General features: G+C 37.3%; 1 protein-coding gene across 8 annotated transcripts in view; it reads right to left on the minus strand.

Moving 5' to 3' along the window:
- PDLIM5 (PDZ and LIM domain 5) overlaps positions 1–26,776 on the minus strand; it is a 247,339-nt gene extending 220,563 nt beyond the window's left edge. For all 8 annotated transcript variants that reach the window (XM_064285529.1, XM_064285528.1, XM_064285533.1 and 5 more), the window contains exons 1-2: positions 26,685–26,776; positions 22,999–23,136 (exon numbers count right to left, since the gene is read on the minus strand). In XM_064285529.1, the coding sequence (XP_064141599.1) occupies positions 22,999–23,094 (96 nt within the window). In that variant the 5' untranslated portion in view covers positions 23,095–23,136; positions 26,685–26,776. The remainder of the gene's footprint in view (positions 1–22,998; positions 23,137–26,684) is intronic.
- Positions 26,777–27,214: the final 438 nt, after the last annotated feature.

Here is a 27,214-nt window from a genome sequence, read left to right on the forward strand (position 1 = left end):
CATTTGTCTATTTGCTCTCAGGCCCATTCTCTATCCTTCTGTGCCCTCTCTATGGCAGGGAACTATATTCTCCAGGTTCCCTTGCTTTCTGGCTTCTGCATAGGTCTCACAAATGAAGGAGGTGATGGCAGAGGCCTACAGGATAGGAGGGAAAAGGCCTTGGTAATTCTCTCCCTTTCTGCATCCCCTCCATTGTCCCACCTCTGTCGGTCAGCAGCTGTATCTGTGTTCCCAGCTCTGAGCAGGCAGCCCCCTCTGCAGTTTGAGCTCCTGCCAGATCTCCCCAGCTTCCAGGCTCTGGTAACATCACATCCTCCTCTTGTCACTCTTAACGCTAAAGATGGCAATGGTTTCCTGCTACTGCTTATCTCTAGGCTCCCCCACCATACCGTTTGGATTCTCAGCTCTACCAAAGCCTGTTTTACTAACTCCTTGTGTTAAAATTTTCTCTGTAAAAAATACCTAGAGTGTTTCTGTTTTTTCTGACTGGGCTTTGACTCATTTAGCTCCCCGTTCAAGACCTAAATGGTAGATTTCAACAGAAGAGGTAGATAATCCGAAATTATGCTTACAGGGTTTTACTTTTCTAGGAAAGAACATTAAAACAGAAAATTAAGATGTATTAATTCTCCATGTTCAGGAACCACTTAACACTAATGATATTTATATATATCCTCAGTGGTCCAGATTTATCTAGAAAGTCATGATAGTGAGTAAAAGCAGTAGTATCCAACAACAACAAATTTAATTAATTAAAGACGATTGCTGATACTGTAACCCACTATTCATGAGCTTTAGCTCTGGCCTCCTCCCAAACTCTTAACTTTTCCCTTCTTACCCCTTTTCCTAGTGGCATTCTTCAGGAGCAGGAAAAACTTAAAAGCTGGTGAAAGACAGGAAAGTTTTATACGGAAACCTGAAAATCAGACTTCCTCCTGCTCATGGCCTATCATTTCAAGCCCTACTGGGCCTCACCATGATCTGGTATAGTTGAAATACTATACGAAACTAAACTATACTGTACTGAACATCATAACTTTTTTTAACTCCTCAAGTGCCTCACTTGCTATCAAAAGTGAAACAGGCACGATAACTAATTGTCACAAAGTTAAATATTATTTAAAATTTATACTAACAAAAGAAATGAAGCCATGTAGAATATAGGTTTTCTTGATTAATAACTTTACTGATTTTAAGGACTTCATAGCCAAGTAGAATATAGATTTGCTTGATTAATAACTTCTCACTGATTTTAAGGAATTCATAGAAGACTATATTAAAATAAAATTTTACAAATATATACATCCATAGGCCAAATTTTCTTAAAATTTTAATATATCATTACATTTCTTCTATTCCAGATCTTTTTTTAGAACAATTTTAAAATAAAAAACTAGAAGCCACACCCTGACTTTTTTCCTCCAAATTACAACTTTTTTTTTAAACCTATAAACACTGAGAAATCGAACAGACCAATCCCAAATAAGGAAGCGTCTCTCAGACAACACACGCCACTTTTAATGTTTTAAGAACGCTTAAACACACAAATCAAGAAACTGTTCAGTAAGATTACAGAGTGCGTCTCCAGGCTAGACTTATGCCAAAATTCACCAACTCATATTAAATTACCTTTTTACTGGCCCTGGGTTGAGAACCAATAATTCCCCAGGTTCTAGGGCACAGTAGGGCTGGCTCTACTTAAAGCAGTTATAGTCAAAGGCCACCCAAGATACGCCAAAGGCAATAGGGCCAGAAGAGCATGGATTACTGCAAACAGTAACTCTACCCAGGTCTCTGAAACCCAAAACCTTCTTTCTACACCGCCCTCCCCCACCCCACACCTCCATCTAACAGGCTGGAAGCAATATAACGCACAATCTTTGAAGAGATGGGGAACAGAAGCAGGGAGGGGAGTGGCGCTTGAAACATACCTCCATATTGAAATATTAACAAACGTAACATTCCTAACAAGAAAAACAGTTTATACTTCATACACTCTTCGCCAGGTTATGTTCCAGTGCTTCAAAACTATGACCTTAATTCATCTTCACAGCAACCTTACAAAGCAAGTACACTGTTAATAACTCTATTTTACAATTGAGGAAACAGAGACCCAGAGAAGTTCTATAAATTGCTCAAAGTCAAAATAAACTATCGGTATTGTGATTTGAGCCCACAATGGCTGACTTCAAAGTCCATGCTCCTAAGTATTATGAGATCCTGCCTCTGTATCCCTGTATTTGTTGCTATCTCCTTTAAACTATAACATATAAACTCTAAAAATTTAAGTATGGGATTAACACTGTGGAACAATATACAACAAGAAAATGTCTTTATATGCTGATGATGGGAGCAAATCCAAAGATATATTGTTAACATGAAGAACATCAATGAAGTGTCTGCTTTTAAAGATATTTACCAAAATGTCCATAGTAGTTTTCTATATATTTCAGATGTGTATGTGTTTAATTTTTGTTGTTGTTTTCTACGCAGTTTCAATTGGAATGCATTTAAAATTCTTATAATGAAAAGTAGATTTAATTACTTTTGATTATAAGAAAGTAATATTTCCTTTTGAAAACAAGATTATTGTAAATTACTATTTACAAAAGAGAGAGGAAGAAAGAGAGACTGAACCTTATTAAAATATAATAACTTTTCAGACTGTATTTTTAAGTAGGAGAAGAGATTTGGGTTACCTATAACACAAAATGACACTCTTATTCACCCAAGTTAAAAAATTCAATATACTGGAATTTTAAATGGCATCCAAGCAGAAATAATGTATTACAAAACTACAAAGGGGATAATTCCACATGGTCTGGAATGAAACACCACATTGGCTTTCCCATGTGTATGATATCTATATTTGTCCACCATCCAATGTGGAGAGAATCAGCCTTCAAAGTGTTAAACAGTTATTAAATTGTCAAGTATACCCAAACTTCATACTCATGAGATGTAGGCATGTTTTCACTTAGGATATTTAGTTCAAGATTAAGGGTTACCTAACAGTTATTTATCTGGGTGTAATATACATTAAATATATACGTTGTGTGTGTGTGTGTTTGTTTATGAGAAGGCAGAATTGAACTGCCTTAAAGCCATCAAACTGGGAGGTTTTGTTTGCCAATTGTGATAAAAAAGTTACACTGTCTTTAAATACAGAGGCTATTTCCTGTAAACTTGTTCAATTAAAAAAATTATGTTATGATAACTACACCAATCTTTGAGGTTAAATTTTAATTCCCTCAATTTCAAGTAAAATTCAGTAATAATTTTCTGCCTACTCATTCTTGTCTAAGTGCTCTTAAAATTTCTTTTGCAGCTTCAAGAAAAAAAAAATTTTATGTGTATTTGTGTATCTGTAATATATGTAATATCTAAAAGACATAACAAGGGTTTTAAAGCTCATCAATTTGTATTGTCCTGAATGTATTATTTATGTGATGAATTTAAAAAAACAGAATCCCGCAGTTTAAAATGCGTTTTTTTTCACCTACTCATTTTTATCTTAAATATTCTTCTTTTTAAAAAATCACTTCAAGTTTTAAAAGGATGGACCTTAATGCAAATAAAAATCATCATTTCTGGGGGAGGGCAAATCTGACCATGAAACTCAAGTCTCCTGCCTTTGCAAAGACCTGAATTATTAAAAACCAAACAAACACAAAACCTCATTTAAACAGGCAGCTAAATAAACTTCCAAACTTTGTTGAAGCAAATACTTCCTTCACCAAATCAATGAAAAACAATTATTTGTTGTCAATTCTAGAGAAGCACATCATGTGTGTTATGTTTGAAGCATTACCATTAAAATGAATTTAAAAAGTAACTCTCCATTAGAATAAATCCCTCCTCTATATAGCAATCTCCTTTGATGAAACAATTTCTGTTTATAAGGTTTCATACCTCTCCTCAGGCAAAAGAGAAAGGGAGCCGTTTCACTGATTATGAAACTTTTAATTGAGATAACTTAGACAATTGTCTAGAGATAATAAAACCGAAGTCTTAAAGGAATTAAGGTTTAATGACGATAATAAACATACTTTGGAAAAACTGCCCTGCCCCAGGAAAATGTTCAGTTACTTTTATTTGAAATTTCAACAGAAGCGCAATCTAGTGACTATAGCAGAAGCCAAGACAATTGAACTGTGGTTACTAGTTTACCAGGTAGGTTAGATGACTTCAAAAAGACATTCAGACCAAGGGTAAATAAAGTGTTTTAATGATCCATTGTAACAAGTCCAAATCTTCCCAGGAAACACCTTCTACAAGTTAAACTTAAAACGCACTTTCAAAGACAATCCTAATCAAAATTCCAACAGCTTTCTTTGCAGAAATGGAAACGCCAATCCTCAAATTTATATGGAACAACACACCAAAACAAACAAACAACAAAAAAAAACCCATTGCCGACGAACTGATTTTGACTCACAGCAACCCTACAGGACAGAGCAGAACTGCCCTCATAGTTTCCAAGGAGTGCCTGGTGGATTTGAACTGCCGACCTTTTGGTTAACAGCTGTAGCCCATAACCACTACGCCACCAGGGTTTCCATGGAACTACAGGGGGCCCCAAATAGCCAAAGCAACCTTGAAAAAAAAGAATAATGTAGGAAAGCTACATTAATCAAAACAGTCTGCTACTGACATTATGACAGACATCAGACCAATGAAACAGAATTGAGAATCCAGAAATAAACCCATACATCTATTGTCAGCTGGTTTTCAGAACAGGTGCTAAGTCCATCCAATGGGGGAAAACACCTGATTTCCACATGAAAAGACTAAAGCTGGACCCATACCTCATGTCATATGTGAAAAGTAACTCAAAATGGATCAAGAACTTAAATGGTAAGAACTAAAATCATAAAACTCTTAGAAGAAAACATAGGTAAAATGTTTCAGGACCTAGTTTTTAACAATGGATTTTTAGATATGACATCAAAACTATGAGCAACAAAAGACAAAATAGAAAAATGGGATTTCATCAAAATTAAACACTTTTGTGCATCAAAGGACTTTATCAACAAAGTGAAGAGAAAGCCTACAGATTGGGGAAAAAAATTGGGGAACCACATATATTTGATAGGGAGCCCTGGTGGCGCAGTGGTTAAGAGTTATGGTTGCTAATCAAAAATTGGCAGTTTGAATCCATCAGCCGCTCCTTAGAAACCCTATGGGCAGTTCTGCTCTGTCCTATAGGGTCGCTGTAAGTCGAAATCAACTCAATGGCAACGGGTTTGATTTTTGCTTTTGGTATATATTTGATAAGGGTTTAATATCCAGGACATATAAAGAATTTCTACAACTTAACAACAAAAAGACAAACAACCCAATCAAAAAATGAGCAAAGGACTAGAAGAGACATTTGGCCAAAGAAGAAATACAAATGGCCAATGAGCACATGAAAAGATGCTAAACATCAACAGTATTTGTTGTTAGGGGTCACTGAGTCAGTTCCAACTCACAGCAACCCTAAAGGACACAACAGAATTGCCCCATTGGGTTTCCAAGGAATGGCTGGTGGACTTGACCTGCCGACCTCCTAGTTAGCAGCCAAGCTCTTAACCACTATGCCACCAGGGCTCCAACAACTATTAGGGATATGTAAATCAAAACCACAATGAGCTATCACTTCACCAAGACGGCAATGATTTAAAAAACGGAAAACAAGAAATGATGGTAAACGTGGAGAAACTGGAACTCTCATCCATTGCTGGTGGGATCGTAAAATGGTACAGACAATGTGGAAAATGGTTTGGCTCTTTCTCAAAAAGTTAAATACAGAAATACCATATGATCCAGCAATCCCAATCTTAAGTATATACAGGCAGTTCTCAGATTACAAACGAGATCCATTTCTTAGCGTGTCTTTAAGAATTTGTAGGTCTAAATGGGCACACCAGCCCAGGAGCGAGGATGTAAAGGCAGGAGGGGACAGGAAAGCCGGTAATGGGGAAACCAGAGTCAAGAAGGGGAGAGTGCTGACACATCATGGGCTTGGCAACCAATGTCACAAAACAACATGTGTATTAATTGTTTAATGAGAAACTAATTTGCTCTGTAAACATTCATCTAAAAAGAAATTTGTAGGTAAATCGGAACAGGTGCACATGGTTCTTATTTAGCCTTACTTTAGTGCAAGAAAAGGCTCAAAGCTTTTTCAATGATTTCAAAGCTGCACGTGGAGCAAGTGAAGGTGATTGTGATGAGAAATTTGTTGAGTAGGGGTTAGTTCAATTGTTTCAAAGTGAGGGCAAATTTACATATCATTTAAGGGCAAGTATGAGTTGCCCATAAGTCAGAGATTCATAACCTGGGAACTGCCTGTATCCAAAGAAGCCTTAGTGGCACAGTGGTTAAAGCATTCAAGTGCTAACCAAAAGGTCAAAACCACTAGCAGCTCCATAGGAGAAAGACGTGGCACTCTGCTTCTGTAGAGATTTACAGACTTGGAAACCTATGAGGTTGCTATGAGTCAGAATCGACTCAACAACAGTGGGCTGGTTGGTTGGCCTGTACCAAAAAGAATTTAAACTAGGACTGCTAATAGATACTTGTACACCAATATTCACAATAGCCGAAAGGTAGAAACAACCTAAACATCCACTAGCAGATGAATGAATAAGCAAAATGTGGTACACATATACAATGGAATATCATGCAGCCATAAAGACAAATGACATCCTGATCCATGCTACAACACGGATGAACCCTGAAAACATTACGCTGAATGAAATCAGTCAGTCACAAAAAACACAAATACCGTATGATCGCATTTACATGAAATATCTAGAATGGGCAAATGTATAGAGGCCAAAGTGTATTGATGGATATCAGGAGTGCGAGGGAGGGTGAAAAAGGAAGTCACTGCTTAGGGGGCACTGAGCTTCTGTTAAGTGCAAGTGGAAAATTTAGAAATGGACAGTGGTGATGGCTGCATAACATGATAAACATAATTAATGTCACTTATTTGCACAAGTAACCCTGGTAGCATAGTGGTTAAGTGCTACAGCTGCTAACCAAAAGGTCAGCAGTTTGAATCCACCAGGTGCTCCTTGGAAACTATGGGGCAGTTCTACTCTGTTCTATAGGGTTGCTATGAGTCGGAATCAACTCGACAGCAATGCGTTTGGTTTTTGGTTTTAATTGCACATGTAAAAAATGTTGAAATGGCAAAAAAAAAAAAAGCCCGCCTCTTCAAATCTTATTTAACAGTGCTCTAAACAGACTAAGGCATTTTACATATGCCTCTAATATTCTGCAGATTACTTTAGCAAGTACCCAACAGGTAGCAAAATTTCTAAGCCTTTACTTTTCAAGCTAAAAAAGATAAAGCCAAAATCGTAGAGTAATAACAAAAATAATTTTACTTTACCTCACTTTATAAAGTGAGTGTTATTCTAAGAATGAAGGCAATGAAATTAACTAAGTAGTCACCCTTCCATAAAAGTTATTATCACTGAATTATATATTTAATCTCTCCTCTCATAACCTATTACCTTTCTTACATATAAACAAACAGTACCAAATATACAAATGCCAATATTTACAACCTTTAAATGTCAAATACTATTAAAAATTAGTATCAGTAATCAATGAAACAACACTGCACATCAGTTCTTTTCAAACTTCAAGAAAATATTTACTGTGTTCCAAAAACAAACCAAGAAACTCTCACTATGTAAAAATATCTTAATCTAAGGTCAAAATGCTACTGTGCAATCAACTAACCATACTATGAGGTTTTAATGATTAATCTTGGGAAATAACTCAGCTTAATTCTCTACAATCCTCTCCTACCACTCCCCCCCGCCCCCATTCTGTCTACTCTCTCTCGTTCAGCTCTCTCTGTTCCGTGAGCACGCCAACCAAACACTCATCTCAGGGTCTTTACCCTTTGCCCCACTTTATCCATATCTCTGCTCATACGTCACTTCTCTGTGAGGCCTTATTTGCTCACCTTATATAAATTAGTAACCCCTCTTCAACTGCCACTCCCTTTTGCTATGACTCCTTTTGTTTTGCCCCATATCATTCCATCAGTCATTTTTACTTGCTTATTGTCTCTTCTTTACCCCCCAAAATATAGGTCTGAGGCAGCACAGACTTTGCTTTATTCACTGCTGCATCCCTAGTGCCTAACAGTGTCTGGTACGTAACAGATGTTCAGTAAATATTTGGGAATGAGTAAATGAATCAAAGAACGAGCAGAAATAATTTATACTTACTTGTATACCTGAAGTTCAGAGTCATTCAATTTTATATTTTGTAAAATTCAGAGAGTCTATAAATTGCATGACCACATAAATTTTGTCTATAGATGGCTAAATTTGGTCAGGCAGCTATCCCAGGTCCAGCCAGCTGTGGCTGAAGAAGGAGGATAGCATGGTAAGAAGCACAGAGACCTACAAGCAAAAGCTGTTGATGTTGCAAAAAACTCCTGAAAAGAAAGTGCAAATGGTGGACACATCGTTTAGCCTGCCCAGTCTACATTCTGATTATATATTCCCTCTTACAATCAAATTTATCCTTCACTGGAGAAGAAAAATTGTCCCTAGAGCAACTGCCTCTCTCAATGAAGAGTTTATCATGCCACTTTAAAAGATAAAAAAATAAAACAAAACCATAGTAAACCACAGTCACTGAGGAAAGAATGTCTAAACTGGAAGTACTACTGGGGCCAACTCTCCTCTCAAATCTCTCCCATGACAGACGGAAGAAGGAAATGGCCCACTTACTCAACAAATATTTACTATGCACCTACTATAAAGAAGATACTTCCTGAACTAATTCAATTCAAACTGCAAGGTGTATGCATATGTACATGTATGTGTGTACTGAGAAGGGTGCTTCTAAAAGAACCCTATATAAAGACACACAAAAAAGCAAAGCAGAATTGAATTTAGATGATGATGTTACCTAAGATCTAGAAATATGATTTCAATAGTAGCTTTAAAACTGTCTCAACTAGATATTATTAGTATTCATTACTGTAAGGTAGTCTTTATCATTGTTACTAACCTAAGATTCGTTGTATGTTATACACTGTTCCAAGAACTTTATATGTGTCAAACTATTTAATTCTCTCAACAATCCTATTGTGTAAATACTGTTTTACCCCCATTTGACAGCTGAAGAATCTGGGGTTCAGAGTTAGGTAATCTGTCCAAAAATATACAGCTGGTAAACTGTAGAGCCAGGATTTACACACAGGTATTCTACACAGGTGTAATAACTACATCAAACAGCATGTAGAGCATAGTGCACTAATATAAATTCCTAAATGGTACACTGGGAGAAAATACAAGCCCTGAAGATGGGCAAAAAAAAAATCAATATAAAATATACACAGATGTTTAACCATTTGTTGTTATATAATCACAGGTGCCTGGTTTTATCCTTTTAAGGCTAGAAATTACTGTTAGATTACTTTAAATCTTAATTTAAAATCAGTGAGAAAACTATATGTAAAATAATATTTTCATACATTGTTGTTTTTAGGTGCCCTCAGGTTGGTTCTGACTCATAGCAACCCTATAGGACAGAGTACAACTGCCCATAGGTTTCCAAGGAACTGCTGGTGGATTTGAACCGCTGACCTTTTGGTTAACAGCCAAGCTCTTAACCACTGTGCCAACAGGGTTAGTGTATTATTTTATCAAAAAGAAAATTTATGTAATACGGATAACTCCCAAGTAGGCTGTAAAGCATTATTTTGCAAACATACTGCAAAATGTATAAGACAACTCACCCTTTCCCTGAATTTATAAAAAGCTGACCTTCAATATAAAGTATGAAGTAAGACACTGTGATTTACTACTGCAGACCTACACCTATAAGATATTAATGATACTTCTATCCATTAACAATGTCTTAGACACAAAAAGTCTGAATTTATTGAAGTGTCAACTGTCAGCCTTCTCTTATTAGACGCTAACCCTAATCAAATGACCTCTCTGATAGGCTCAGAAATAAAAAAAAATATTAAATCTTGTAAACTCCCTCTACTTGAAATAAAAAAAAGGTCGCAAAACACAATTCTTGGCACTGGGTATATGTAACCAATCAATACGCTAAAACATACTTTTTAAAAATAGACACATTTAAAATCTTTTTTCAGTTCAACTGATCTCACATAGAATAAACATCCTAACACCCACTTTTCCTTTGAGGCTGACTCTAACAAATGAGTTACCAGCACAATTTGTAAACAACTCCAGAATGTGTACGCAACATTTCTTTATTAAAGTAGAAAAGGTCATAACATCACAAGGAAATAAAAACAGAAGCCATCTGGAAAACATGCTGCTTCTTACAGTGAAAATATAAAATTCAAATGAACATAATTTTTTTTAAAAATGTCATCAGTGTACAAGTAACAATGCAAAACAATAATTATGTGTTATAAATTCTTGAAACAAACATATATAAATAAGTGTTTTCTTTACAAGTAGTCACCTTGGAAGGCTATATTCTTATTCCTTTGCTCAAAAAATTTTTGGAATTCTTCCCCTGGAATTTCCATCAACACCAATTTACAAAACACAATAAACAGCCTGTAGATGTGACCATAACAATAGTAATGAAACTCACTTTCTCTAGCTTAGCTCTAATCCATAGGAGCCAGAATCCCTCTCAAATCCCCTGGGGGTTGTCCCACCATGGCCTAATGTTCTCTTTCTCACTACCATTTACCGCCTTATCTTTCATTGTGGCACTAGACACACCTACCGGCCCTCATTTCACTCAGTTCTCCTCCTTCCTCTCTGTACTCCTGCACACTGGCCTCCTTTCTACTCTCTGAACACACCGAACTCTCTCCTGTTTCAAGGCCTTTGTACTTGTTTTCTCTATGCCTAGAATGCTGTTCCCCTAGTTCATCCCATGACTGCTTTCGTAATCTTAAATCAATGTCGCCAATTCAATCAGGAGGTCCTTCCTTGGCCATTCAATCTAAAGTAAAACTCTTACCCTGAGACACTCATCCTCTTCCCCCAATCACTATTACATCACCTAATTAAATTACACTGCTTATTTATTTACTTGTGAATTATCAAATCCCTTACAAGAATATAAGGATTACAACCCTAAGGACTTTGTTTTGCTTACTTCTGTATGTTCAGCGTCTAGAACAGTACTGAGCACATAGCAGGTGTTCAATAAAAATAATGAATAAATGACTCCATCCACAGATGTAGATAAAGTAAATTCTTTTAGCCACTGCTACTTCTGTGTCACCCCCATGGCCTTTACAGATTCCAGTCTAGAAGTTCCTGCTAGCCTAACAGAGGCTGTACGGTCAACACACACATCACTGTGGTCTTTTCCTCTCCTAAAGCTGATTACATGTATGTCCTCTCCTGTGTCCCAGCTCCTTCTTACAGCCCATATTATATTCTATGTGCACTTATGTCAGAAATGGGAGAGACGCCCTCTTTGCCCAAGATCTAGTACATAGTAACAGATCAATAAATACATGATGATTAACACCTTCTCTCACAACTCTGACATGAGTCCTTCAGAAGGGCAGAGCCAAAAGATGGCACAAGAGGACATATACCCTGCTGTACCAAGAATTTATCCACCTCTCCTAAAAATAATAAAAATAATGATAAGTTTTTTAAGGACTAAGCTTGAATATACCTCATTTATCTCTCTCCTGAATTCCTTCCCATGAAGCTCCTTAATCTTTTATGCAAATAGCACACACACACAAACAGGTGCCCGTCTTACACTCTCCCAACCTCCATATATGCCCAAACAAGCCTGAGTTTGCAGGCATAATGAGTGTAAGATAGGTTTTGCTTTGTTTCTCTTTTTAAACAAAAGAGATACATACTATAAATCTCAAACAGTATAGAAGTATAGAGAAAAAAAGTGTGAGCTCCATCAAGCCCATTGCTTCTAACCTGGCAAAAATTAGTTTACTTCTGTTAATAGTTATACTTACAGATTGGTCTTAACATATCTGAGTGCTAGGCTCAGTTCTGAGAGTCATACATCAATTTAAAAACTAAATTACTTTCAATGCCAAACACTCAGGCTGGTAAAGAGAGGCAAACTGTCATGAGAGGGATATTTGAAGAAATAGTTTCCTACAGAATATCCACACGACTCAAAGGGAAATATAACTCATACATGTATTTGAAAGGCTGTAATGTGAGAGAGGCTTACCCTTTGTTGTGCATGACACTAAAGGACAGAAGTAGAACCATTGGGTCAAATATAGAGAGAGCAAATTCTGGCTGACACATAGAAGACTGTACCTGGAGGCAGGGTGGTATCACACAATATAACCTCTGGGACGTTTCCTAGAAACTGAAACCCTGATTCAGTTTAAAAATAAAGAAAACCAAAACGTTTCATCAATTAATTCTCACTATAAATCATGGACATTAACAAGAACAGAAAAGAAACCTGATAGCAATTACAATCCAGTTTGCCCATTTATCCTCTGTTATCATTATAATGATCAATCAGTATTTATTGAACATGTATTGGGAATTCCAAATAAGACCCACAGTGCAGGTTTACTTTCTGCTACAGGTTCATGATTTAACAACAGAAATGACCTATTTAGGAGTCCCTGGGTGGTGCACGCAGTTAAGCACCCGACTACAACGAAAAGGTTGGTGGTGTAAACCCCATCAGAGGCTCCTCAAAAAAGGGCCTGATGATCTGCTTCTGAAAGGTCACAGCCTTGGAAACCTTATGGACACAGTTCTACTCTGCAACACACAGGATCACCATGAGTTGAAATCAATTGGATGGCAAATGGAAAACTGGAAAATTCCTCTATTTATGTTTACTTAAAATATATTATTGTGAAATCTAATGTGGACACCAAAAAGGTGACCTGGTCTCTGGTCCATGGCCTTAAAAAGATCATACGGTAATTTAGTTCTTTTCAACTTAAAGGTTATCATTTTACGTTAGTCATGAGGTTTAAAACAAAATCTAGTATAACCAAGAATTCCTCCAGAAGTCTTTGGTAAATTTAATATTCACATATGATACCAACTTCAAAGTCCTCCAAATCTTTTATTTGTCACAAAAGTACTTACAGTATCACCAACAGAACTAAGTCTGTTGTCATATATTACTAAAACTACCATTTTTTCTGAAAAGGGCTTGATCAATGGTAACTGAACTCTGAAAAGTGGAAAAAGACTGGTGGTTGGGGAAAAGCAAGTATGTCATATTATTTAGTCAATGAAAGTTCAGATTCTAAGTAATTTAGCCTTAAATTTTTTTTGCTGAAATGATCTAAGTATCGAAATCTGCAAAATAAAAATATTTTTTTAAAAAAGGCAAATGTACAATACAGAACACAACTGGCTCAAGAAACAGAAAAAGCATGTTAAAAATAGTAGATTCTACAGATTCCCTATACATTCGTGATTCAAAGTGTTGGGCAAGGCCTTAGAATTGACATTTTTAAAAGCTCACTGATGATTCTGACGGTCCGTTTGAAAATCAGTGATTTTTTTCTTTTCCTGAATAATCTCAGTTACTCTGATATTTAAAAGTCTTTCAATAGCATTTATTCTCTCTTTAAGAAATGCACACACATACACTTGGCTGTCCCTAGTGAAGGCTGTCATCTATTCTCAGGAAACAGAGTATCATGATTAAAAGCATTGTCACTACTCAGCTGAACTGATTTCAAATTCTGACCCTAACCAATTACTAGCTGGGCAACTTTGGACATGTTACTTAATTTCTCGGTCCCCAGGCTCTTCATGTATAAATCAGAGATTTAGAATTGTACTTCCTCATAGAGGAGTTGTGAGGATTAAACAATTGAAATGTGCAAGGCATCTAGAACAGAGCCTAGCCAATAATGAGGATTCAATAAATATTGGCATATTTTTATTATTATTATTTTACTTAATACAGACTTCCAGAAGAACGGAAAATCAACTGACCTAAAGTGGTCAAACACTTCAAGAAGCACCTGCTACATGAGTTATGTCTTGAAGGATGTGTGAGGCTTTAGGGATGGTTCAGTAAAAGTAGCATGCGGAAAAAAAGAATAAAGAGACTGAGGCTTCAGGTTCAAAATGGGCATTAGTGGACCATACACTGAATTGTATAATGTGGGTCGATTTATATGCAAGCTTTGAATGCCAGACATAGTTGTTAAGCAACAACTCAACAGATAAAGGAAAGCCCTTACACTTCTTGAACAGGGCAGAAATTTATTAATGGTAGTATTTCAGAATATCTGGCTGGGCAAGGTGCCAGCCGGAGGATGAGGAACCAGCCTAAGAGGGGATAAGCCATGGCAATATTTGGAAACACCCTTGTCTGCTAAAACATCAAAGTATTTACTCTGAGAACTGGATGTCAACTAACTAGAATTGTCCAGAATGGGAGAGGAACATATAAATGAAACAAAAATATCTAGTATGAAAAGATCAAAAGAACCACTTGTAAAATATTTGGAAGTTAGAAGAATAGAGATACTTCAAAAGAATGGCCAAAATCATGAAAATTACACATGTAAAACTGCTTGTATTTACATATAAACTTCTTTCTCTGGAACATGTCTTGGGGTCCTAGACTTTTTTTTCCTAAAGAAGATCTGTACTCCAGTATCTTGTCTCAACAAGAAAATTACTTTCAGAACCCAACCACAATCTCCTCTGGCTGGCATTATGCAACTTTACTAAATGGTTTAATTTCCATCATCTCTAAAAGTTAATATGGTAGAGCAGATAACTACCTCAGGAATGATTTGAAAAATATTGGGTTCGTAACTGAATCCTAAAAGCTGAGGTATCACAACACTTAAAGCCCTGACTGATTCAACTGTAAATGACAATCAGCCATTAACGTCATTAAACTAGGAAGCACTTCCTGTTCTGGTAAATCAAAATTTACCCAGAAAAATTATCATGAAGTAAGGTAGGCATGGTTAAATCAATTTCCAGACACCAGAAAGAAGTGTCTAACAATTCACAGAATTCAAAGACTCATATTAATGGTGTAAATCCTTATCTAGCTCCCAAGTCTTACCACATTTAAAACTTTACAGTGATACACTAAAGGGATAGTCCTCCTTCCTTCAACTTTAACTACATAAAACACAAACATCCCTGGCATGCTCACTCTTTTTTGCCACCACAGTTACCAACAAATACATTCTGCTATTTAAACCTGGGTATAATGAAGAAGGAAACCCTGGTGGTGTAGTGGTTAGGAGCTACAGCTGCTAACCAAATGGTCAGCAGTTCAAATCCGCCAGGCGCTCCTTGGAAACTCTATGGGGCAGCTCTACTCTGTCCTGTAGGGTTGCTATGAGTCAGAATCGATAGCACTGGGTTTGTTTGTTTGTTTGTTTTTATAATGAAGAAGTATATTATGCCGAAACATGAGCATGCCTTCACAATGCTATGGAACTCTATAAATCTGTGACATCAGTTAAACCCCACTGGCTAAAAAATGTCAGTAATGACAATGAGGTAAGACTCATAAGGGTGAACTTCATCATGTCCCAGGACCATATCAAACACCTCATCATCATCAGCCTCTTTGTCACATCAGATAACGGTAACTAGAGAAGAAAGAGATTTGAAACTACGCAATACATCAGGCTACTGGAGAAAATGCAAAGGTAATAACTTTGATCCATTAAATGTGATATGCTTAATTTTTCAGAAACTCTATAAGGCACTATGCAGAAAACTGTTTCACAAAAAAAAAAGGCTTTTTTTTCATAAAAACATCTTTTACCATGTAATTGGAAGTAAAATAATTTAACAAAAGAGGGAACGTGTTCAGAAGTAGGAAACAAATGATAGAGATAACTATTAACCAAAGCTCTATATGAAAAAAATTAAAAATAGTGTCTCCAAGAAATTAATGTCATCACTTAAGTACACTTTCATCTCATATATTCTCATGCAAAATGGAAAACAATGAACCACTTAGAATGTAGAGAATCTTAGGTAGACTACATGTGATGAAGCCCCATAAAAAGGAGAAAGTTGGAAACTAGCCCATCTGATTGGAAAAAATCAAAGTCTATTGAAACATGTGCTAACACAGGTATGGACAGACAGGCATTCTCTTATTGTGGGTAGGAGTATCTCTATAATTTGGCAATATAATAAAAATTACAAATACACACAATCCTTTTGACACAGCAAATCCATTTCTAGGAATTTACCCTACAAATACACATATGTGCAAAACGTGCACTGCAGCCCTGTCAGTAAGAGCAAAAGACTAGTTGCTATGATTCAGAAGTGCCTCGACGGCAACTGGGTGTTTTTTTTAAGATTAGAAATGACCTAATTATGTCAATATCTATCCATTATGATAAATCCAAACTGTGGAATACAAAGTAGCTGCAAATGAAAAGAACTGATGTTAAGTGAAAAAAGAAAATGCCAAAAAGTAAGTCTATGTACCTATATACATATATATACACACACACACATATATACATATATGTATATCTCCTTGGAAACCCTGGTGGCATAGTAGTTTAAGTGCTATGGCTGCTAACCAAAAGGTCTGCAGTTCAAATTCACCAGGCGCTCCTTGGAAACTCTACAGGGCAGTTCTACTCTGTCCTATAGGGTCGCTATGAGTTGGAATCGACTCGACGGCAGTGGGTTTTTTATATATATCTCCATATAGATTATCTCTGGAAGTATCCACAAGGAACTGCTAACACTGGTTGCTTCCTTGAAGAGGTAATGAATGGCAGGGCAATAGGAGACTCTTCCCCTGTATACCCTATTATGTCTTTTGAATTTCCAACCATATGAATCTTACCTAAAAAAAAGGAAAAATAAAAAAATAAATAAAAAACTTTAAAAGGGCAGAGGAGTGAAGAGTTTAAGCCGGAAGATTTCTTAAGTACCAAACTTGACTCAATAAATAGCTCTTCCTATTACGGACTTTTGAAAATTGCCTCTTTCTTTTCTCCTTCCATCTAACTTTTTCATCTCCTCCTGTTAATGTTCCCAGTTCATTTTACTCTCCTCCATTTAGGCCTAACAGGGACATTGGCTCCAACTGCTTAATCCTGCCAGGAATACTAAATACCAATAAGGTTGATGACCTTTGTTTCAGTAATCATCACACAAAATGGGTGACAACAACAACTGTTAAAGAAATCTGAGTATTTACTGAAGGGTAGGTCACTCCACTAATGCATGCAACAACAAGGAAAAATAAATAAGGTGAGCAAGATGGGGGAAGTGGGGAAACAAGCATAACATTTGAGAAATTCAGCTTTATCAAGTATTATAAAAAATTCTTCCAAACCTAACTTTAAACCCTAATCAATTCTTGTCTCCCTCATCCATTCATAAATATTTTATTAAATACTCTTAATACAAGCCAAGTATTGATGCTAGAAAAGAGATTTTCCCTCTGTTAATTTAAAAAAAAAAAAAACCTGTGTTCCCCATAGGGCTACACGGTGGCTCTACACTTAGAATACCTAAAGAATTAGTGGTCAGTTTGGCCAATGCTCACTAATTGCTTGAATTAGTGTTTTTTTCTTTTCACTCCCATTATTATATCATTTATTTGCAAATGCATGCATATATTAGTATTTCACATGCTTGTATCTCACTGTCATGTTTTATATTATATACTCAATACTTCTGTATTTTAAAAATTGAAAAAAAGGCCTAGAGTCTCACCTATAAAAGCTGAAAAATAATCATCCCTTATAAGACACCAAAGTAACAACCTTTTTCTCATCTAGAGCAATGTTTGCTTCTAGATTAACTAAATAGAGTTAGATTTCTCCTGTGTGCTGTTTTAACTGGAGGAAAAGCACATGACTGACTGGTCCTATGGCATACCTGAAACTGGTAAGAACTACTGCAAACAGGATGTTATAAAGACAATTGATTAACTGTAAATTCACATGCAGCCTGACCAACAACCATCATAAAGACAAGTTCTTTGTCTGCAAATTATCAAAAATAACTGAAAATAAACCCACAGACCTCAATATGCTCAGTTAAGTAGGTATTATATCTAAATCATGGGTATTTCATGTGTGAAATCTTTACTTAGATCTAAAGTGCTATTTTTACTGCACCCAAATCCTACAGTATTGTTTCTTCTGTCAGACACAAAAGTTCTGCATACCAGTAAAATTCTTCTTAACAAATAACTTCCCAAATATACCCAACATTTAATAAACTCTAAATAAGCATGCCCCTTTTTTCTAAAACTATTCATTTGTAGTAAAATATGCTGATAAGATTTTCATTTCTTTACAGACCAGAGAAATATATTTAGAATTGTCTTGAGTTTCTTGACCCTTGTGACCACAAATGATAGCAAACCGCCACACAGGAAAAGATAGGTCTCTGAGCCCCACACAAAAGGTAATTAATATTTTAAAAGCAGAGCATGAACGTACATGTGAAATATACATTATGTAGTCACACAAAGTAAATTATTAACTTGCTAGCTTGGCAAAATGACAGGGTAGTTGAGAGGGAATGCAAAAGAAAATACTCAACAGCTTAACTTTAACAATGGGCCCATTTATTCAAGGTAGGATGGTTCTCCCATTTCAGTTTGAGGGCACTGAAAGTCTCTTTCTGTCCTCCTCCAGGAGAGAAACTCTGCAGCTGGCCTGCCTGGAGAATCACTCAACTGTACTCACAACTTTACTCAGAGTCAAGCAAAGCAATAGCAAGAAGAGTCTTAGTCTTCGCTATGTACTAAAAACCAACACAGAGAAATGCTAACTTTGAGGTGTTCAATTTCATCCTTCAAGGACCAATTTAATTAATTCCTCCTATAGGAACCCAACTCCCACAAACACCAAAGACTTATGTCCAATGAAACTAGAAAACACTTCTCTGTATCTTTGGCATTTCATCAAATATTGCCTTGACAGGTCTTTTGATGTTGTCTAGTACTGTCCTTATTTCTTTTCTTCCCAACCTTTGCACTCCCCAATATTTTGTATCTTCTTCAATGGCTTCTGGGAAGTATTTCTATAACTGCTGAATGAATGAATGCACGGCAAAGTGTTACACAGTTTTTTCTCTGTTCTGTGTTATACTCCAAACAGAGCTCCATACTACGGAAAATGATAAATCTCTTCTGCTTTTCAAATCTAATTGAAATTTTGTCTGAGCTTGTTTGACAACTTATCCTCTCTTAACTCCTGAGCATCAAAGTCACTATTATTTGGGTATTAAAACTGTGACCTCATTCTTATCTGCTAAGGACTTCTTAAAAATGTGTTTACAGAGAATTAGGAGGTCTTCTTCAAGAAATCCAAATACTTAAAGTTAAGAAAAAATCTCTTAGATCAAAGATCAGAAAATAACACACAGCAAAATATTTCAATCTTAGGATGTTGTTCTTAAAGGTATTACTCACAAATATGTAATTCTTCTTAGAATTCCATCATGACGAGTATCAATTTGACAAAGTATGGTCTTGAATTACACAATAAGCCTACTTCTTCTCAAAAAATATGCTGGCAAAAACCAAAACACCCAAACTGCTACAATGAAACCTATCCCCACATTCCACAGCTTCAGGGCAATTCCATAAATATAGGGTCGTAAAAAAGCAGCCTACAAACTCTGTAGCCAGCAACTCTAAGGATAGGAAATTGGAGACAATGATATGTGATCATGCAGTAACAGCAATCTGAAGATCTTTCAAAGTCTGTAAAAACTGCCAAAATTCATTCAATATAGATACCCAAATTTGAGCAAAATGTTAACATTTTATAGCTTGTATGCTTTAAGATACAAGTCATACTCAGCATATTCAAATGTTCCTGCAACAAAATGTCAAGAAAAAAGAATTTCCAAGTCCTGGCCAAAATGGCTTATTTATTTCAAAATACATCTGATACCACAGAGTTCTAACGTAAAGGAATGTAAACAGCTCTTTGGAGTTCAATATAATAATACTTGCCCACAGGAAAAATTTTCATACTTTTGAACTCTAAACATAAAAATATAAGTTCCTAGCAAAGCAAAAACTTTCCATTTTCTTTTCTTTTTCAATTTCGACAGACTAAGTAAAAAAATATAACTGCTATGTTCCCTTACAACTATGGGGTACTTAACATTTCAGGTCTCTAAGTAATTTTTTTTCATATCAGCTTTATATTATTATTGTAAAAGATAAAATTTGAAGAAATACTATGTGCCAAACTTTGCTAAGCACTTCATAGGCATTATTAAAATAAGAGAATCATTAAAGTACATGTAATAAACCATGCTTCAGATTTTAACTGTTTGATACTATTAATTGAAGAATCTAATAACCTCTGAAAAGTACCCAATAATTCTACATAATGAAGCCAGTGTAAGCATAACCACAGAACTAATTAACATGAGAATATCTAAGTTAAAAACTTACATAACATGAGTAATCTTTACTACAACAACACAAATCAGTTACTAGGCACAAATCTTTATTAGGCAACGTTACCAAGCATGTTTAAACTGAGCTACACAAGGGGTTAAAAATAACTACAATGAAAGGCCAACGGCCTAGCAGCACAGTTGAGCCAACATTCCCTTCTCTTCTCCCCTCCCCTTCCCATCCTCTCTAGTCCAGTATGAATTGCATGCCCCACTGCACAAGGCCCAAAAAGGTCACAGTAGATGGCTGAGACTTTTGTAAGAGAACAGAAATAACTCAGCAGCTTTGTTACCGTAGTCTCTTTTAATCAGTATGTTCAAAATCCTTTAATTAGCACTCTGTCTACACAAGGAAGGCATTTCTTCTGTGCCAGGGGAGGGCAAGTATGTATGTACACAGTGTTCTGTTGTATCAGCATCACAACATGGTGCTAGCTCCTCAAATTGTCTGCCAGGGAGTTGAAGCATATAAAATTCTGGTAAAGGCAAGATACTACAAAATTTACCCATTTCATTTGCATTTTATCACCAAACAACAAAGTGACAGTTAAGTGTGCTTCATTTAGGTGTCGATTTGTTTCTGGAAGTTTTCAAACAAAAATGAAAGTATTCACACTAAACAGTAACTTTCTTTAGTCAATTATAATAAGGTAGTTTATTTAAATAAGGTAGTTTAGTTAAAACAATATAAAATAATATCAACAAAACATAAAAAACAGACAATATTCAAATACTGTTTTGTCCCTTTTCCTAGTAGATCTTCAGTAGGACAAAAAAATAACTGCCTCCCTCAAACAGGAATAAATCACAAGAAATATTTTCATATGGATGCTGTATATTTAAAATTTCATCCAACTATGAAAAGTCTTAAAACTTGCAGGCTGGATCACAGACAGATCTCCTCACAAAATCTGATTAACTGGAATCAAGACAGAAATTGGTGATAAATTAAAGATAACCATTTAAAAAACCCACAGCCAAGAAAAGAGGAAAACATCAGTACAAAATGGGATCTGCATTTTAAAAGGAATATATAGGTGCTACAAACTTATTGGAAACCCTGGTGGCATAGTGGTTAAGTGCTAAGGGTGCTAACCAAAGGGTTGGCAGTTCAAATCCGCCAGGCGCTCCTTGGAAACTCTACAGGGCAGCTCTACTGTCCTATAGGGTCGCTATGAGTCGGAATCAACTGGACGGCACTGGGTTTGGTTTTTGGTTTTACAAACTTATTTTTAATCTTTCAAAGTCAAGTTGAATACATACACTGTAAGAAGCCATAACACATATATCACATCATTAAACAAAACAATGACCCTCTAAATATCTGATTAGGAAAACAATGTACCAAATCTAAGATAAAGTGAATTATTAGGCAGGTGACATAGCATAACTGGTTGAAAGCCAGCTCTTCCATCTAGCCATGAGAGCTCTCTACACAGTTCTGTATAATGGGAATAATACCACTATTAGTTGTCAGAATTAAATGACATGATGCATTTAAAGCACTTGGCAAAAATAGAGAAGTTTGTTGATGAGGCTTTGGGGTGAACAGATATTTTCATCCATTGAACAAAATTGGTACAACCTATAAAATGACATATTTACATATTTTCACATGTGTATACACACACTCACACACACATACAGTATTCACTGTAGCATTGCTTGTAATAGCAACACTGAAAACATTATAAATGCCCTTCAACAGGGGATTGGTTAAATAAACACTACATCTGTACAGTACTATACAACTGTTTAAAAAAAAAAAAAAAACTATATATATTAAAATGGAAAATTCTCCAAGGTAAATTGTTGAAGAAAAAAACCAAAGTATAAAACAATGTGTATAATATGCTACCATTTGAGCAGGAAAAAAATAGATATTCATATTTATTTGAATATACAGTTAGAAGATCTCTGGAATGTTATACAACTAATGGCAATAATTACCTACTAGGGATGCGAATGTGAAACGGTGCCTGACATATAGCCAAGCCTTAACAAATGGAAGCTATAATTAACCCCTTCAACAGTATCATCATCATGAAAACTTATCCCTAAAATATATACAAAGAATACAGTCAAATGAAATCCATAAGGAGGTAAATAGCCAAATCTTAATTGTTCATGCTATTTTTTATCTAGCTAGAGATCCAAGCCCTTCATTTCCTCTGCAAAGGTAAGTAACTTTTTACCACTTTTCAGTTCACTATCGCTGCCATCAGAAAGTGAGCTCAGGAAACAACAGCAAAAATAACTATTTTATTCAATATTGATCAACAGCTTTTGATAAGCAATTTTTGGAGCTGCAAGGGACTGTGAAAATCCTATAGTGCAATCTTCTAACATGAAGAAACTAAGGTCCAGAGAATTCTCCAAATTAGTGACAGTTCAAAGATTTGGAACCTGATCCCTAAATAAATGTTCCTCCATTTCATTACTGATAAGACGGGGAGAAACTAAAAATAAGCTAAATTGAAACTGCTAACATTTCTCCTCCTGACATGAAGTCCCACAGACAGACAGACGGTGAATCTGGTAACTCAGTCCTGAGGTTTCCAGGACCACTGAATGAACATCTGTAACGGAATCTGTAAAGTATGCTTACACTGGAGATAGTCAGAGGCATGTTGAAATCCTTGCCACCTTGCAGCCGGAAACCCCAAGGAGCTGGGCCAACCAAGGACACACTGTAGTTGCTCATGGTTCTAACGGCTCAAAGTCCAGTCCCAGAAGATAAAAGAAACTGAAAGAAAATTAGATGGTTAACAAAAGTGTTTATTTGAAACCCTATTACATATTTAAATGTATTTAATATAAAACCAGAGCCCAAATAGTACAGCAGTTAAAGCGCTCAGCTGCTAACCAATAGGTGGGTGGTTCGAACCCACCAGCCACTCCGTAGGAGAAAGATGTGGCAGTCTGCTTCCATAAAGATTGAAGCCCCGGTGGCGCAGTAGTTGAGAGTTTGGCTGCTAACCAAAAGGTTAGCAGTTCAAAACCACCAGCCGCTCCTTGGAAACCCTATCGGGCAGTTCAACTCTGTGCTATCAGGTTGCTATGAGTCAGAATCAACTCCTTGGAAAGTCCATGGGGCAGTCCTACTCTGTCCTACAGGGTCACTACGAGTCAAAATCGACTCGCCAGCAGTGGGTTTGGTTAATATAACACCACCTAAATTATGTTCTGTGCTGTTTTTTGAGGAGAAACTATAGAAGATACAAGTCAATATTAAATTCTCAGCCTAAGAATATGAGCTAATACACAACTTCTACACTAATGTCAATTTCTACACTGTAAAAATTCCATGTTGGACTATTATTTCTCTATCCAATTTTGTGTGTCCTTGCACGCGGACTTAAAGAACTTTATAACACTCCTTTATGTATATGTATATAGGAAAGAACAAGATTTTATTCCATGTTTAATTCAAAATGATGCTGCTCTTCTCTCCACCTCATGCCTTCATGCATTCAGTTAGCAAAAGTACTTCAATTTCGCTTACTTAAGTTCTAAGTTACTCTAACATAAGAAAGGGACTGCAAATCAATATACTCCCGTTCCAAATACTGAAGTCTTTAAAATAAAATGTTTTTTAATGCACAAAACTATTCTCTTCAGTCATTAACTACAATTTGTATTTGCTCCCATAGGAATACGATATTTTCCACACTTGTATACTTTCTCTTCGCATAGTCAATGATAGGGAATACTCTAGCACAGTACTATTTTAGTTAGAATTTACTGCTTTTACTTTATACACACACCTCCTTAAAGTAACCATCTACTACATGATGAATAAGAAACATGATAGGAGTGCAAAGCTAATCTTAATGTAGTCAACTGAATGGAGTTTTAGAAAAGAATAAATGTTTCAGGGTTTTGTTATTTTCTTCTCCCTGTGTTTTGGTGTGCTTACAATGACTCTCATGGTAGTACTTTTATACAACAAAATAATTACAGCACAAAAAAATATGACTCGAAGATTGGTATTGGTTGTTATGTGGCTTTATGTGGGTGGAGAGCTTGGGAGGAATGGGGATTTATTTTTTTCAGTAGAATACTAAGGAATATAATAGTTCCTTCTTTGAAAAATATTAAAAATATAATAGAATATGCATAATTTTAAAAACTTTTTTTAAAGGCTGTTTAAAATGTTCTTCTGGGATAATCTGAGTTGTTTAACCAAATGATCACTTTATATTAGCTCTCTTAAAGTGTTTCGCATTTGTTTAACCCATTCAAAATTTCTATGCCACCACACCAAATTCATAGTGACAGATGCAGATATTCGAGCCACTGAGTACATTAAAAGCAAACAGATTCCTTCTTCTCATAAAAGGAACATGAGGCGAAACTTTCAAATAAGTCTGATTCTTACAAAAAAATCAGATCAGTGGCAATCTGTACAGCATCTACCTAGGAATTAAATGTGCCTTTCCACTGACACAGTAGTACACTGTATTACTCTGCAATAATGTTACTCCACTACTGAAAAGATGCAGGGCACTAGAAAGACCTAAAGGCTAAGCCAGAAGTCAAACAACTACGATACATGAAAAAGAGGAGTAGGAAGGTACTAAAGAGCCACACAATTAATTTGTTTTCCTGCTGTAATGAAGAGATTTTCGTAGATCTAGGAGAGAAAAACTGTTTTGATATCAGCACACAATTTAAATCAGAAGCATGTAAAGCCAACTGGTATTTCACAGGCAGCCAGACGTCTTCTTTAATCCTTAACTTGGGACAGGAAGAATGTAAAAGTTGGGTTCAGCTTCCCCTGGCCCCATTGTTCCTACAAGAACATGTATTTCATTTCTGTATCAACCCTTGTACATGCAAGTTCCCTTTACTTTGGGCTCCCTTCCTGATTTCTCTATTTGCTACTAAAATTTCTAGCACTGGCCGGTCACAGGCACACTACAGAATCAGTGTTTTCCTTTCTTTAGTTCTCTCCTTCTGCTAGCTTCATTCAGAATTCATTTGCCTTCAAATATTCAGATCCCTAAGCAATGGCAATATTATTATTGGCCTTTTCCAAGTCTCCTTGAAAATCATCTGGTTATTAGTGCCCAAACCATTCTGAAAATACCCAACAGGCAAGAAATAGTGAGCAGCTTACTCTGCTTTCAAAAGCATGGAAAATATTGGAATTTTTGTGTTTTCTTTTAGAGAAAATCTAAACAATGTCTTTGCTTTATTATTACGGAAGAAAGCTTGGTATTTCCTACACTTCTATCCCAGCTTCTTTGGTAGGTGGGAGGGGGAGGAGTGGAGAACTCGTGATGAGTTGAATAAGAAGAGCCTGAAACTAAAAAAAAAGTAGCTTGAGATTCTTTTTCCCCAGATTAGAGAGATGATGGAGGTAGAGCAGAAGAACCAAAGCCACAGGCACAGGATGAAGGCGCCCGACGAAACAGTTTCCCAGCAGAAGGTTCACGCCTAGCCCTGTTTGCCAAATAAGGCTCCGGAGCAGGCTGTTTCCGTGGCAGGCGGGTTCAGACGTCCTCACGGTCAGGAAGGCGGACCTGGGATCGGATCTGGCGATCACACCCTAGACCTGCCCTGCCCAGCGCAGCTACGAATTTTCTTTCCAAGCTCTGCCCTGTCCACACGCCCTTCCTTTTTCCAGTTATTGTCAATCTTACCAAAGGCACGAAAACCCCTACATGCACGCAAGTATTAATAAATCCAGAGCTCATGACAGTCATTTTTGTTTTAATGATCTTTATTTCTGGACGCACGAAAGCTTTTCCGAAACAGGTTACACAACTGTAAACATCTGGGGAGGAAATACTTGCTTCTCAGTGTACTGAGAGCAAACAAATAAAAACATCACACTTTTCCCGTTGGGTCCCGCTTCCTCCTTAAGCCCCTAGGAGGTTAGAGCAAGACGTCGGTGTACAAGAGCGCCAAGGTCGGTTCCTGGCGACGCCGGGCAGCCGGCCCGACGGTGGCGCGGGGGTGTCCCGGAGCCCTTCCGCGCCCGCCCTCCGCTTCTCGGACAGCGGACCGGCGCCTCGCTCCCGCCCCCGGGCTCTGCCACGCTCGCCCCGGCCGGCACGGGCTCAAGGAATTCCCGCGCTCCGCTCCCGGGGCGCTCCTCTCCCCACCTCAGCCGCCTCCTACCTCACCCGCTCTGCGCCGAGAAAACACCTGAGAAACCGCCCCCCGTGCGACGCGCACCCCTCCTTCTTCTCCGGTGGCTTCCCTCCTAGCGCTCTGCGCTCAGCCACCACTTCTATCCCTCCTCCCCGCGGATCGGAGAGCGCGTCCCCGGCAGCAGCCACTCACCTCGGCTCCGGCTCGGCGCTGCCTCTGCCTCAGACGAGCGCTGACAAGTGTCTCGCGGTGCGTGCGCCGTCCCCCTCGCCGGCCTGCGGGAACTTCCGCCTCCTGGATCTCCCCGAACCCGCCTCCGGGCTGGGCCACGCCCCCTCGGCGCCTGGCCCCGCCCCCGGGCCCGGCAGAGCAGCGCTGGGGCGGAGGAGGCTGCCGGAGACACCGGCTCGCGGGCTGGCTCGGGCGGCTGAAACCTTATCCCGGAACAATCGCTTTACCGAGTTTCGGTGGGAGTAGTCTTAGGGGATTTCGGACAATACTTGTTAAAGGTCTAACCCTTCGCATTTTATTGCGTACTAGGTGCGTTTCTCTCTCCAGAAACCTCGAATTGGCAAGCAGTTGCTCTAGCTAAAAATAGAAGGGGCTTTGGGTAAATCCCTGTCTATGCAAGTTCTGCGGATACTGCCTGTTTGTTTTTTGAGAGCGCTTTATGTACTCTGTACACCCAGGTGGCGTAGTGGTTAAGTGCTACAGCTGCTAAC

Source organism: Loxodonta africana, chromosome 5 (assembly GCF_030014295.1).
Source record: "Loxodonta africana isolate mLoxAfr1 chromosome 5, mLoxAfr1.hap2, whole genome shotgun sequence".
Lineage (NCBI taxonomy): Eukaryota > Metazoa > Chordata > Mammalia > Proboscidea > Elephantidae > Loxodonta > Loxodonta africana.